Source organism: Camelus ferus, chromosome 34 (genome assembly GCF_009834535.1).
Source record: "Camelus ferus isolate YT-003-E chromosome 34, BCGSAC_Cfer_1.0, whole genome shotgun sequence".
Taxonomy (NCBI): Eukaryota; Metazoa; Chordata; class Mammalia; order Artiodactyla; family Camelidae; genus Camelus; species Camelus ferus.
Genome location: NC_045729.1, coordinates 18,424,063 through 18,437,515, shown reverse-complemented (window position 1 = coordinate 18,437,515; position 13,453 = coordinate 18,424,063). Strand labels below are relative to the sequence as shown.

Here is a 13,453-nt window from a genome sequence, read left to right as displayed (position 1 = left end):
AAAATACCGAGTCATTCTCGATTTCCAGAAGTATATAGCTGAAATAAATTCAGCATCTTAAATTAACCTGAACCTACTCCTTTAAGACCAAAATACCCAAATTTTTAACGCTGAGAATAAGATACCAGGCTTCTCAGTCACCACACTATGCTGCGAATGGCTCAGCTGCTAGGGGGTGAGTCCTTCCCCGAATCTGATGGTTCTCCGCTCATCAGAGGGTGAGACTGACTCACTACTGTGGATATAGACAGAATACAGCCAGCGTTACAGCAAACATGAACAGATACTTTCCAGATGCTGAAGTAATCAGAGTATCCATTTGCTCCCATCTTCCAAACATTCAGGCTGCTTAAAACATCCACCCCTACAATTATTTAATATTTTACACCTATCAGTGTGGCATCTGACAGAGCACTAGGAACAGTCTCCCCATAATTTCTCAGTCCGGTATTCCAAAACCTCTGACGGGGCCAGCGAACACTAGCTGCAAATCTTGACAATCTGTAACACTGTGGGATTTCCTGATTTACCAGAAATAGAGGGTAAAAGATCAAAGTGTCTGGGTCTAACCCACATCTCAAGCTATCTATCAAGTTAGAAATGTACTTTGTAAGAGGCTGCAAAAATAATATCTTTTTAAACAATAAAAACATTAATCATTTAAAAAATACTGCATTATTGTTTAAAGCCGGTGATCTGCATGGGTGATGAAAATTTGAGAAACACTGTCCCAGGGATCTGACTGACTTTGATGAATTTAACAGCCATCTATCTATTTAGGCTGAGAACAGAACTGCAATTTCTAGCCCAGCCTTCTCTGAGCTCGACTCCCTTATCTGACTGCCTCTGTGACTCATTACGGGAATGTCTCACAGGCACCCTCAACCTGTAACAGGCCCCACCAAACTCCTGGCCCCCTCCATGTCTCACTGTTTTCCAGTCTCCCCATCTCAGAAAAGACTCTCCTCTTCCCAGCCGCCTGTGCCAGAAACTCGGCCTCCATCACTCCCAGTGCAGCCGGGGCTGGCCCACTCCTCTCTCTCCCCACTCAGTCCAGATCACCTTCCCTCTACCCTGGACGACACTAGAGCTTCCTCGGGGTCTTCCAATGGCCTTTCTGATGCCCTTCAGTATAAGTTTTCAATTGCTGCTGAAGCAAATGGCCACCAACGCTGTGGCTTACAACAACACAACCTACAACTGCACAGCCCCGCTGGTCTGACGCGTGACTCACTGGGCTAAAATCAAGGCGGGCTTGACCCCTTCCGGCGGCCGTCCCGGGGGAACCTGCTTCCTTGGCTTTTCCAGCTTCTAAAAGCCACCTGCGCTCCTTGCTTTGCAGCTCCCTTACTTCATCTCTGAAGCCAGCACCGCTGTGCCTCATCGACTAGTCTTCCATGGCCACACATCCCTCGACTCACCTCTGTCTTCATCTTATACTTTTAAGGACTCTTGTGTTTGTGTTTGTATTGGGCCCACCTGGATCATCCAAGATATTCTCCCTGCCATCTGTCAGCCGATTAGCTATCTTAATTCCTCTTTGCTGTGTAACCTAACACCCCGCAGTTTCCGGTGACAAAGACTTGGGTATCTCTGGGAGGCCGCTACCTTGCCTAGCACACCCTCTAGTACACAACTCATTTTCCACACAGCAGCCAGAATGATCTTTTTCAAAACACAGATATGTTCATGTCACTTCCTATGTAAAACCCTTTGATGGCCCTAACTCGTCCAAGAACAAAGTTCAAATCCTAAAAAAGTGCCACAAAGCCACGCATGGCCTATTCCTACTTACCTACTGGCCCCGACTCCTGGTTCACCGTGTTCCAGCCACACTCGGCTTCTCTCTCAAGCTCCTCTCTGCCTCAGGGCCTTTGCTCGTGCAATTTCTGCTGTCTCAACAGCCCTCCTCGCCTCCCTCCCAACCTTTATCTGGCTAACTCTGGTTCAGCCCTTCAGATCTCTGTGAAAGTAACTCTCGCCGGATGGCCTGACTTGACCTCCCCGCCCAGAGCCAGCTCCTCCTGTTACACATTTTATTGTCCTCTTCTCCTTGCAGAGCGTTTTACTACAGTTGCAGTTCAACGTTACTGTGCGATTACTGGCTCACTATCTGCCTCCCTGCACCGGGCTGCAAACCCATGAGTGCTGGGGCCTATTCGGTTCTGCTCACCACTGTAAGCCCGGGGACTTAGAACTGACTGGCTTACAGCTGGTGCTGAATAAATAAACCAGGGCATCAGACAGTCTTTCCCAAGCAGGTCTAGCTCTAGGAGAGGAGCTGCGTAAGCCAAGGCCCTGGGCGTGCTGCCTGAGCCCCAGGCCGGGGGCCACGCTCGGAACAACGCCTCGCTCCCACTTCAGACCTTTACCACAAACACCCATCTCCAGTCTGGTCCCAACTCTGGTTTCTCCCCGATCCTGAAAGCTCTTAGCCTCACTCCTTAGCCTTGCTGTGACCACCATGCCAGCCCTGGAAGGCCACATGATTTCTGTCCTCCTGCTCACAGGCTGCATTACTGGAAAAGTTCTGAACACACGGGCGCTGGTGTGGCAAAAATGCAGCTCAGGAGTCCCTCCGTGAGTGCCGACTCCCTGCGACTCTTCCCACAGGCTCTTTCCCACTCACTTTAAATCCTGTATCCTAAGTGAGATTGGAAGGAGTGCATGTCCTGGAATCAGAAAGTTCTGGGTTTAGAACCTGGCTGTGTCCTCATTCAGAAAGCATGCCACACTTTGAGGCTTAGTGCCATCGCTAAAAAAGAGGACAACCAATTTATCGGTCCCCACGTCACCGAGGTGCTGGGGGCCTCCACGCGGCCCCGCCCCAGCTGCTGGGAACCGGCCCGCCACGCTCCTCTCTGAGCTCAGCTAAGCCCACGACCAGCGCGGTTACAGAGGAGGCCAGGAGGGCCAGGCCGTCGGTCACGAACCCCCGAGCGCATGCTGCTCCGGGAACACATCTCCATAGACACTACGTTCTCTAGAACTTTCACTGCCAGGAGCACACCCTGCCGCTGCCCTCCTCCCACCTGGGGGTATGACTGTAACATACACCACCCGCTCAGACGAGAGGCCCCGCAGGGGTCGGCGGCCACCCCACCCCGCCGACAGCCCTCTGGCCTCGGCCTCGGATGGACGAGGTCCTCGCAGGGACGACCATCAGACGTGCACGTTCTCCACTTCATCCTCCACCCAAGCCACGCTGGCTGTTCTCTCTCACTTCCCTGGGCTCTGGTCATTTTGCTTCCCCTGACCTTTCCATAAGACCCCTTGTGTAACTCCAACACCTAGCTCAAGTGTAACTTACGTCAATAAACCCTCCTGGTCCCCCAGACACCCTCTGGCAACACCTTCTCCACCCAAACTTGATCTCCAGGCCCTTGAGGTCCGTGTTCACCGCCCCTCCAGTGTCTAGAGCGGTGTTTTATAGGCAGTTGGTGCTTGTTCAGTATTTGCTGACTGACTGAGTGAGATGGTGACTTGATGTCTGGGGGAGACACTAACTCCTGGAGGGACGACCAGCAGAGCTGCCCGTCCCCCAGCTCAGAAAAGGGACCGGGACTGAAGACGGGCACTGGGGAGGCACAGCTGTCACCCAGAGAGCTGCAGCCTCGGGGCCCACCCAGAAAGGACGTGCTGAGAGGACAAACTGGTTGCGGGAGGCGACTTCAGGCGCAGAAGGAGGCAGCGCAGCCAGGTCAAAACTATGATTCAGGGATAAGTCACAGGAAGGAGAAGGAAGCCAAGGAGCACAGCCCCAGGAGATCCAAAGAAAGAGCCTGCGGGAAAACACCTCTCACGGCATGAATGCTGCAGAAAGACAGAAGAGACTGGGGGTGGCCCAGTGGCGCTGTGTGTGGTGGCTCCGCAGTTCTTGGTGGCCTCCCGGCAAGTCAGGTGCTGGAGCGGACGCAGGGCTGGGGCTGAGGGACGGGCAGGAATGACAAAACGTGTGGGACTGGTCCCTCAAGAGGCGGGACAGAGAAAGGAGAGAACCGCAGCGCCAAGGGAGTCCGCGAGCAGCTGTGAACATAAAGTAAGAGAGAAAACGCTGGCCCAGCAGGTGGAGCCCGGCACGGAGGCAGCAGCGTCATCACGGCTCCCACCGAGCGGCAGGATGGAGGCAGCGAGGACACGGGGGGGACACGGGCCTAGGGTAGCTCTGCGGCTCACCCACCTGCGCGGTCTCAGGAGCGTCGTTCCCTCCTCCCTTGGCTAACCCAGCAGACTGTTCTGACCACATGAGTCAATAAGAGAAAAGGAATCTGGGGAGAGTTCATCACTCTCTATAAGGTAAGAGTTTATTACTGCAATAGATGATTTGTTACTTTTACAGATGTTTGTCATTTTTCATTTTCGCTCATCAGAGAGAAGCTGTAATACTGGTGTACTCACTCTTAACTCCAGTAAAGAAGGATAAGACAGCGGCAGAGACAGAGAAAGGCAGGACCACGTCAGGGTGCGCAGGGTCAAGGCACCGATGGCGTCCCCTCCAGCTCCTGTCTACAGATCTTGCCCTTCTCCTAAACTGGAGACGTCAGTCAGGGCCACTCCCCCAGGCGGATGAGAACGGCCAGGAGGCCGGTTCACACCAGAGCCCAGCGTCTGCTGCTCGGTCAGTCTGTCTGCCTCGGGGTGGGGGAGGCTCAAGCTCACCCCCTGGTGTCTGGTCAGTGAAAGTGAAAGGCTGGAGGAGAAGCATCACTGACCTCATGACTGCCTTGAAAAATACAATAAAATTGTGTCCTGAGATAAAGCTTATTTATAGCTCCTTGGTGATGGTGTTTTAGGTTCTTTGCACCCAAGAAAATGTTGCAAATTCAGCAGTGATTTTCCACATTCAAACTGTGACACGGAGACTTTCCACATGTAAGGGGTTTCTGGGTATTACCATGGCCAGAGTCAGCGCATTATTTCCTCAAAACACTTGCAAGTGGAATACAGTATCACGCAGAAGGCATGTTTGCAGTAGGGGGTATATCTGCAGACCACAGGTGGCAAATCAAGGTCATAGATGCTACCAAAAAAAAATTACAGGGCGAAGCTAGGCAGCAGGCTTCCATTTTAAAGCAGTTTGCTATGGCCTTCCTCCACAAAGTAGAATTTATTATATCATTCAGTGGAAAGGAATGGTAAACAGTAATTGAAATTGATGGGTAATACAAAAGTCATCTGTATTTATCTTTCAGATGCATTGTGGTTTTTTTTTTTAAAGCCTCCCAGATATGTTTGGCTTAGGCAAACATTAAAATTAATTTTTATTCCATGAGTACAGCTGGACATACCATCCAGATGCCTCTTCTATTAAAAGAAACTAAGAAATTACAAGAGGAAACTCATTTGCAGAATGTGGATTGTATTTTTAAAGACGGAAACTGCCCTTATGGACAGCATTTATATACTCAGAGGAAGACAAACAGTATCAGTAAGAAAACACAGCAGCACTAAGACCTAGCAGTGCAGCATGAAAAGGGTCAAAAGAAAATTTCAGGATTATAGGTGGAAAGCTCACCACTGTTAACAAAGTCAGCCTGCTCTACTGAAATCAAGCGAAATCACTGGGGTGATTTCAGAGAAAACTGAACATTCCTTCCAAAGGAAGGAGATAATGCTATAACAAACCAAATATGGGAGATATTCATTAATACCTTTATAATCCTCACAGCCATACAAGTGATCCAACAGCAAATCCTGATTTATATGGTGGAGGAGGGAGACTGACTCATGGGAGCAAAAGCCTCTTCCTAGTCCTGATGCAATCCCCTCTGTTAATTCAAGGGATATTTACTGAGCGCTTACTATATGCCAGGCCCTGCTCTCTAATTTGAGGATACCAGAGTAAAAGAAACAGACAAAAATCTCTGCCTACATGGAGCTTGTAACGTAGTGAAGAATTTAAAACATGTGGCTTTAGGCGAGACATGTACTTGGATGACTGAGGAAAAATTATTATTACGGAGAAATCAGGCAGAGAAGGACTGCCAATAAAAACAACACACACACACACACACACACACACACACACACACATACCTACATAATAATATAGAATAAAGACTGTTGACAGTCAAACTGAATACATAAGCAGGGAGCACATTCTCACAATTTGAAATTATTCTTACTAAAATCAAATACCAGTAAGTGCTTTCCTTTGATGTGGCCTTAAATTAAAGGGCTTTGTAAATGCACTTAAAAAAAAAAAAAGGTTCTTAGATGATGATCACAGTTGTATGACGGCCTGGGATAGAAACGGAAAGTCCAGACCAACAAACTAGTTTGTACTGGATAAAAACTTAAAAACATAAGGGAATTTACTGATAAAATCTCTAACTTTTCTGGAAATATGTTCTAGGAAAGGAAAAAAAGAAGTTCAACGATTTGCGGATACGTGATTCTGCCATTTTTCCAGTCCCCTCGAAGGCGTAAATAGTGTATCTTTGCCCCGTTACTAGGGTACCGCACCTCTAACAGGAGACTGACTAATGGAACACTCCTGGCAAGCGGATTCCATTCTCCCAAGGCTGCATATTACATAAATGAACGTATAAAAGCTAACTAAACAAAAACACACGCAGACACAATGCAAATGCCAGAGGGAGACACAGGACCTGTAGCGGAAACGCTCCAGCTCATCAGTTCTGTCCACTGGAAAAAACCTCAGAACTTCACCGTCTAGAGGCTTGGAACACACGCTCGGCACCCCTACGTTTTCAATGGCTGTCCCCCAAGAAGGGAAAAGGAGCCCTGACGGTCCCTCTGAGCCCCTCGCTTTAGACTGGGGGTGGGGGAAGCTGGCAGGTACACCTAAGGCCAAGGACGAGGATAGGTTCGAAGCCCAGGAACAGCCAGAAAGCGAAATGCAAAGTTTAGAGAGACGGTGGGGGGGACGAGGGCGGAGAAACCACAGCAAGTCAGAATCAATCACCGGGACAGGACAGCCACTCGGCGCCGGGACCCCGCCGAGCCGCCGTCTCTGCTCGGGAGGCCCGGGGTCTTTGCGCCCCCGGAACTCAACAGCCGGCCTCGCCAGCCGAGGGGGAGCAATTCCCGGGAACCCCTCCCGCCCTCTCCCGTCAACCCCGCCCATCGGTCCGCCCCGTCCCGCCCGGCTACTCACCGGATTCGCTTCCCACATAACGGTGGCGAAATCGAGCGGAGAGAGCCTGGGGGAAGGGGCTGGCCGCGGGGCCAGGATGCTGGGTTTTTCCTGAGGGTCCCAGGAGGTCAAGGCACCGAGGCGCAATCTCCACACAGGCCTCCTTCTCCCCCTCCCTGTCACAAGCCGGCGTCTTCGGACCCCCAACTCCCGACTTCCGGCCGAAGCCGGCCAATCAGCGCCAGCTCCGCCCCGCCCCCGGAAGCTCGCCCCGCCCCCACGTTCCCTTCCGGGCTCGGCGCGGAGTGGGAGGGGCTTGCGAGGGTCCGGGTGGGAGTGGAGGTTAAAGGGCGCCCAGGGCTGTTTCCCCGCGGCCACGCTCCCTCCGCTCGCAGGGATGCTCGACCCTTGCTGGCCGTCCTTCCTCCCGTATTTACTGGTCACCGTATAGTGAGTGTGGTGCCCAGAGGCAGACAGGGGTGGGAAGTAGTCTCCTGTGGGCCAGGCTTCCAGAGTGGCCCGGGTCCTTGCGTTCAGAACGGAGGTGATAATGGTGTCGAAGGGTGTGGGCCGGTCCCTGGCGACGCCTCGCGCAGCGCTTGGCAGTGAGCGAGGGTCATTCGCCAAACGCGGTGCTAGGGAGGCTCCGGAACGAACAGGACTGACCCATGTGCAGTCCCCATGGAGCTTAGAGTTCAGAGAAAAAAGTAAGAAGTAAGTAAAGTAAGTAAATGAAAAGGTGCAGTGTGGCTTCTGGGTAGCACGGCAGGTACAGGGCTCTTTGAGAGCGCGCTTGCCTAGCACAGGCTGCCTGCCTGCCCCCATACGTTCCCCCACCCCCAAGACATTTAAGCTGAGATCTCAAGGATGTAGTCCTAAGGAAGTTCCCTGAGTAAAGAGAGTCTGCAAGAGAGGAGGAATCTTACAGGCAAAGAAGGAGCATCTGCCTATAGGAAGTGTGAAAACAGACATGTTAAGATCCACCTGAGCTCCCCTATACCTCCAAACATTAAAAATAAATATATTTTTTATTTGATCAAAGCGTACCTACAGATTTAGAGCTTGATTTTTTTTTTCACTTACTATGATGTGGATATCCTTCATTCCAAAACATATGGGAAATCTGTTTCACCATTTTAAAGTAGACTCCGAGCATTCCAGAGCTTTGATGTATGTTACTCACATAGGCATCTGAGATAATGCCTTGTGACAGATATTTAAGTACTTTTCAGTTTTTCACTATTCCAAAAAATGTAGCAACAGGCACTTCCATACAGGCATCTGTAAGTTTGTTCATTAACCTTGAAATTAGTTCTTAGAAATGGAATTGTTCAAGAAGAGATGATGGAAATTTCAAATTTTGATACATATTGCCAAACTACACTCAAGAATAGTGTGTAATTTTGAAATCTCTAATTTATTCTGATAAATGAATTGGGATAGGGACCTTCACTTCACCTTTTTGTAAATTTAATTTTTGCCAAATGGTTAACCGGTTACCCTAGCCTCACTTATTGAATAATCTGTTCTTTCCCCACTACTTTGAAGTAACACCATTAATCGTAAACTAAATTAATCACTATATATATATTCTCATTGTTGTATTAACCATCTGCTTATTCATTCCATGCTGTGCTACACTGTTACAATTATTATAGTTTTTTCTCTATGTGAGTAATATATCTGCTTTCTCATGAAGCAAGTCCTCTCCTAATTCCCTACTTTCCAAAAATTTCACAGTCATGGGTCCTCCTGTTCAGGAAAACACCTCTTCATGTACTGAGGTCTCTTATCTTTTAAATACATTAAAGCTTCTTTTCCCCATAGAGATTTACACGTGTCTTGTTAATTTGTTCTCAGATGTTGCATAGATTTTGTTGTTATGTGGGTGAGATATTTTTCATTGCTGTAAGTTGGAAAAACCATAGGTTTTTATGTATTTGTCTTGAATCCTACCACACTGTGAAAGTGTCTTACTTGTTTTAATAGCTTGTCAACTGATCTCTCTGAATTTTTATTTCGACAGTTGTATCATCTACAGATAAAGCAATGTTCACTCTTCCTGGTGCATTGGCCAAAACTTCAGAAAAGTTTTGAATACAGGACAAGATAACAGGCATTCAGTCTTTAATGTGGTATGACAAGTATTTGCCCTAGTCGGTGTTAGCTATTCCTTAAGTACACTATCATCTTTAAAGAACTTTCTTTCAAAATACCATATGAGATCGCTCATATGGGGAATCTAAAACAAACAAACAAAACAGAAATACAAAACAGAAACAGACTCATAGACATAGAATACAAACTTGTGATTGCCAAGGGGGCGGGGGGTGGGAAGGGATAGACTGAGATTTCAAAATGTAGAATAGATAAACAAGATTGTACTGTATAGCACAGGGAAATATATACAAGATCTTGTGGGAGCTCACAGAAAAAAATGTGGCAATGAATATATGTATATTCATGTATAACTGAAAAATTGTGCTCTACACTGGAATTTGACGTAACATTGTAAAATGATTATAAATCAATAAAAAATGTTAAAAAATTAAAAAAAAAATAAAGAACTTTCTTTATATTCCTGATTTACTACATGCTTTTATTTGGGAAAGGATGTTAAGTTTTATCAACTGCTGAGCTCTGGTACTATATTCATGTCTACTCTGACTCCTTAATATAATGAACTATACCAATAGATTTCCTAATGTTCAGCTCATACTTACCTTCTTGAAATAAACTCTGCTTAGCCATATATTCATTTTTCCTTGAATAAACCGCTGGGTTCAATTTATTAATCTCTTATTTAGGAATGAAATACATTTATATTGGTGAAATTGGTCTGTTGCTACAGGTGTTTTTTTGTGATTGTCTTGAACAAGTTTTGCAAAGCGGACAGCAGCAATGTAAATAATTTAGGAATTAGCTCTTCCTCAAAGGTGGAGATGCTTTTTCACAAACCTAGTTTAACTGGGAAGACTAGGACCAGGCCTCTGCGTGTGGTGGGGTTGGAGCTGTACTTCATTTCCCTGAAGACCTGGGGTCGCCTGGGCTGGTGGCCAGAGAGCAAGTCGGAGAGAACGCAGCTGACCGGGATGTACAGCAGGTGGATGCGTTGTTAAAATGACTGCTGCGTCCCGAAGTCGTATGAAGAGAACACATTTCATAAACTGAGAATAGTTGTGAGCACTTCAGTAGTGATTTTCTCTTACTATTCTGGGCTTATGGCCACTGTTGAGCTAGTATGGGGAGGGACCTTCGATTAACATTTATTTCTGGGGTCACAAACTGATAGCTAATGACTTTAGCATACAAAGTGTTTTAAAAAAATTATGCATACTGACCATGGACACTAGTTTTCTCAGGAAAGCCAGACAAACAGAAAACATTTTCCTTTATCCTTCACGTTTTCTACGTGGGTTCTGGGCGGAGATGTCTTAAGCCAGATGCTAAACCCAGCCCAGGGATCCTGAGTGATGGCAGCTCTCTGAATGCCAAGGGAGGAGGGAGGACATGCCCCAGGGGAAAGGAGAGGGGAGGGGGAAAAAAGGAGCAGAGGAGACCTCTCTCACCTCTGGAACGCAAGAAAATAATCCATGGAGAAGACAGTAGGGGAAGGAAGAGGGTGGCCAGGTAAATTTGTAGAGAAAATAATCTCCCCTAAGACAACAGAAAGAGAAAGGAGAACCAAGCATGTGGTGGGGTGCAGGATATAGTGTTAACTATTGTTTGAATGTTCTTTTTATAACTGTTTTTGCTTTTAAAGGCCACATGTACAGCCAGAAATGGGGAGGGGGCACTAGGCGTGCATATGGGACACGGGCTGGACTGGACAGAAAGGGGCGGCGGGAGACCGGAAGAGGCGCAGAGGGGGAGCCAGGGACCAAGAGAGGGTCCAGGAGTGAGGCTGAAAAAGCTGCATCTGTGCCCAGCGGCCCTGGATGTAAAGACCCAGCCTCAGCCTGAACAGGAGCCAACAGTGGGGCAGCCCAGACTCAGCCCTGCCGCTGGGGTCTGGCGCGCTAGCTGCCCGGCAGGGGTCAAGAGCGGGAATGAGGAGATGAAACGTTCGCTGAAGCCGAGATGAGCATTCCCGGGAAAGAATTTTTTTTTTTCAAAACATCAAAATGAATCCCGTAAACCTTCCTAATTAGGAAACACGACGAGGAATTAAATTCAACCGGAAAAAAAAAAATGAAGTGCTAACTAATTCCCTCCCACGAAATGGCAAGGCTCCCTTGCAAACGCGCTGCCGATTAGCCCGCGCGGCGGCGCGGGCATCAGCATGCAGCTCACAGCTGCAGTCGGAGCAGTCGGGCCGGCCGCGGCGGCGGGGTGTGGCCCTGCTCACTAGGGGACGGGCGAGTCTGACAAGGCGCTGGGCCGCCACGCTCCTGGCTGGGGCTCTCCTTCCAGAAATGCCACTTAGCGTCTTCAGTCATCACGCTGTGAACAAGGACTTACAGGGGATGCTCTGGAAAAGGACAACATACACGGCTTAGGAGAGAGTGTGCAGCTTTGGGGTGAAAAGCGGAAAGCAGGAAGGCCCAGCCCTAAGAAGTCATTTTAAAAATTAGGAGCGGAGGAGACACGTGCAAGCCCCCAGTGGTGGAAAGGGCCGCGGGAGGGGCACGGCCTGCTCTGGGGCCGCTGCAGACCTGCGGGCTTCCGCCGGTCCCTAAGGAGCGCACCCGAGGGAGATGGAGAAACCACGGCAGATTATCCACCAGGTTGTCCACTGTGAGCTGCCACTCTTCCATTCCTCATTCTGCAAATATTCAGCAAGCGCCTTCCATGTTCCAGAAGCTGTCTCTGGCCTCTTAGGAGGTACCATCGAATACACTGGAGGAAAATCCCCACCCTTGTGGAATTTACATGCTGGGCGAGGTGGTGGGTGGGCAGGCTTTGGGTTGGGGGGACGGACACAGACAATGTAATAAATAAGCACATTGTATAGGATGCTATGGGGAGACATGAGCCACAGAGAAAATGTAGATAGGGGTAGGGGGTATTGAGAAGGTTCGGGATGGTCCTCCCTGAGAGAGTAACATTTGAGGAGGTACGGGGGGAAATGCCTAATGACATCTGGGCCAAGAGTATTCCGTGCAGAGGGAACAGCTGCTTCGGAGTTCCTAAGGAGAGCACGTGCGTGCGTGCGTGCGTGTGTGTGTGTGTGTTTTTGGAGGGGGTGCGGCGCAGATGGGACAGGGCCCGGTATAACTACGCGCCTGGCACTGTTGTAAACTGTGCACATTAACAAGCATCGTTCTCACGGCAACCCTACAAAGCAGGTACTCTCATCACCCCCTTCTACAGACAAAGGAAGTAAGGCACAGAGAGATCACTGAACTTGTCCAGGGACATCCAGCCCTTGGTGCCTGGCTTCAGAGCTCCCTGATCACCACTCTCCATGGTTTCAATTCTCCCACTTCTGACACCAGCCCTGGTTGCCCAGTTGCAACTGGAATTCAAGTAACTCCCCTAAGATAAATTTATGATCTTTAGAAAGAAGCCACTGCTGTTTCCTGCTTTATGGCTTATCGCCCTCTCCCTGGGCCTCTGCCCCTTCTCCCACCACCCCGAGAACTGCTGTTTCCTGCAAGTTCATCACTGGGGTCCGTTGCTTCTGCCCAGAAAATCAAAGAAATGTCTATCAATAGTTTATGGCTAGATTTATGGGATAAATGGATAAATGGCTAGACAGACAGTTTACGAACAGGCAGGTTTATGGAGAGAGTTTATGGGTAGATAGATTCAGTTTAGTAGGGGCGGGGGTGAAGGGGTGCTTCTGTGATTAATAACACAGACCACAAGGAGACAGGACTGAGCATAAACTGCATTTAAAAACTAGACACCAACTTGCCTTCTACTCCAGCAGGCGCTGGGTGGGGACGTGTGTTTGTCTCCACTCTTCTCACCTTCTCTATCCTGTTCTCTCGAGACACAGCACTTTTCTACGAAAACCCACTGAATAATGCAGCTGAAGTGGAGGAATCGTATGGTATATGAATTATATCTCAATAAGTCTGTTAAAACAATTAATTGTTTAAAAGGCTAGGATCTTGGCTCTCCCCTCCCTGGTTTACCATCTGACCTGTCTCCTCAGGGACCGAGAACCCCCACGGAAAAATGTTCACTTCCTCAGCTCCAAGCACAAAAGTTACAATTTTGTTTTGACTCCAAGGCTTACAGCATTATGCCAAGGAAGATTCTTTCCCATTATACCTTCAAGACCAATTTTCCTTACAAATAGTAACATTTTTATGTTAAGACAAACACACACATATTGTGGAGAAGAAGGCAGTGTTCACACACACTGGTGAGTTTGAAGCAGTTCCTGGCTCCGGGGTGGCGGCC

General features: G+C 48.6%; 1 protein-coding gene across 3 annotated transcripts in view; it reads right to left on the bottom strand.

Moving 5' to 3' along the window:
• PARP11 (poly(ADP-ribose) polymerase family member 11) overlaps window positions 1–9,267 on the bottom strand; it is a 34,399-nt gene extending 25,132 nt beyond the window's left edge. Inside the window, exon 1 of one of the 3 annotated variants that reach the window (XR_004317098.1) lies at window positions 7,121–9,267. Coding sequence is in view for 1 of the 3 variants with exons in the window: in XM_032472952.1 (XP_032328843.1) it covers window positions 7,121–7,138 (18 nt within the window). In the remaining 2 variants the exon portion in view is untranslated. The remainder of the gene's footprint in view (window positions 1–7,120) is intronic. The other 2 variants (XR_004317099.1, XM_032472952.1) reach the window with 2 other exon arrangements.
• Window positions 9,268–13,453: the final 4,186 nt, after the last annotated feature.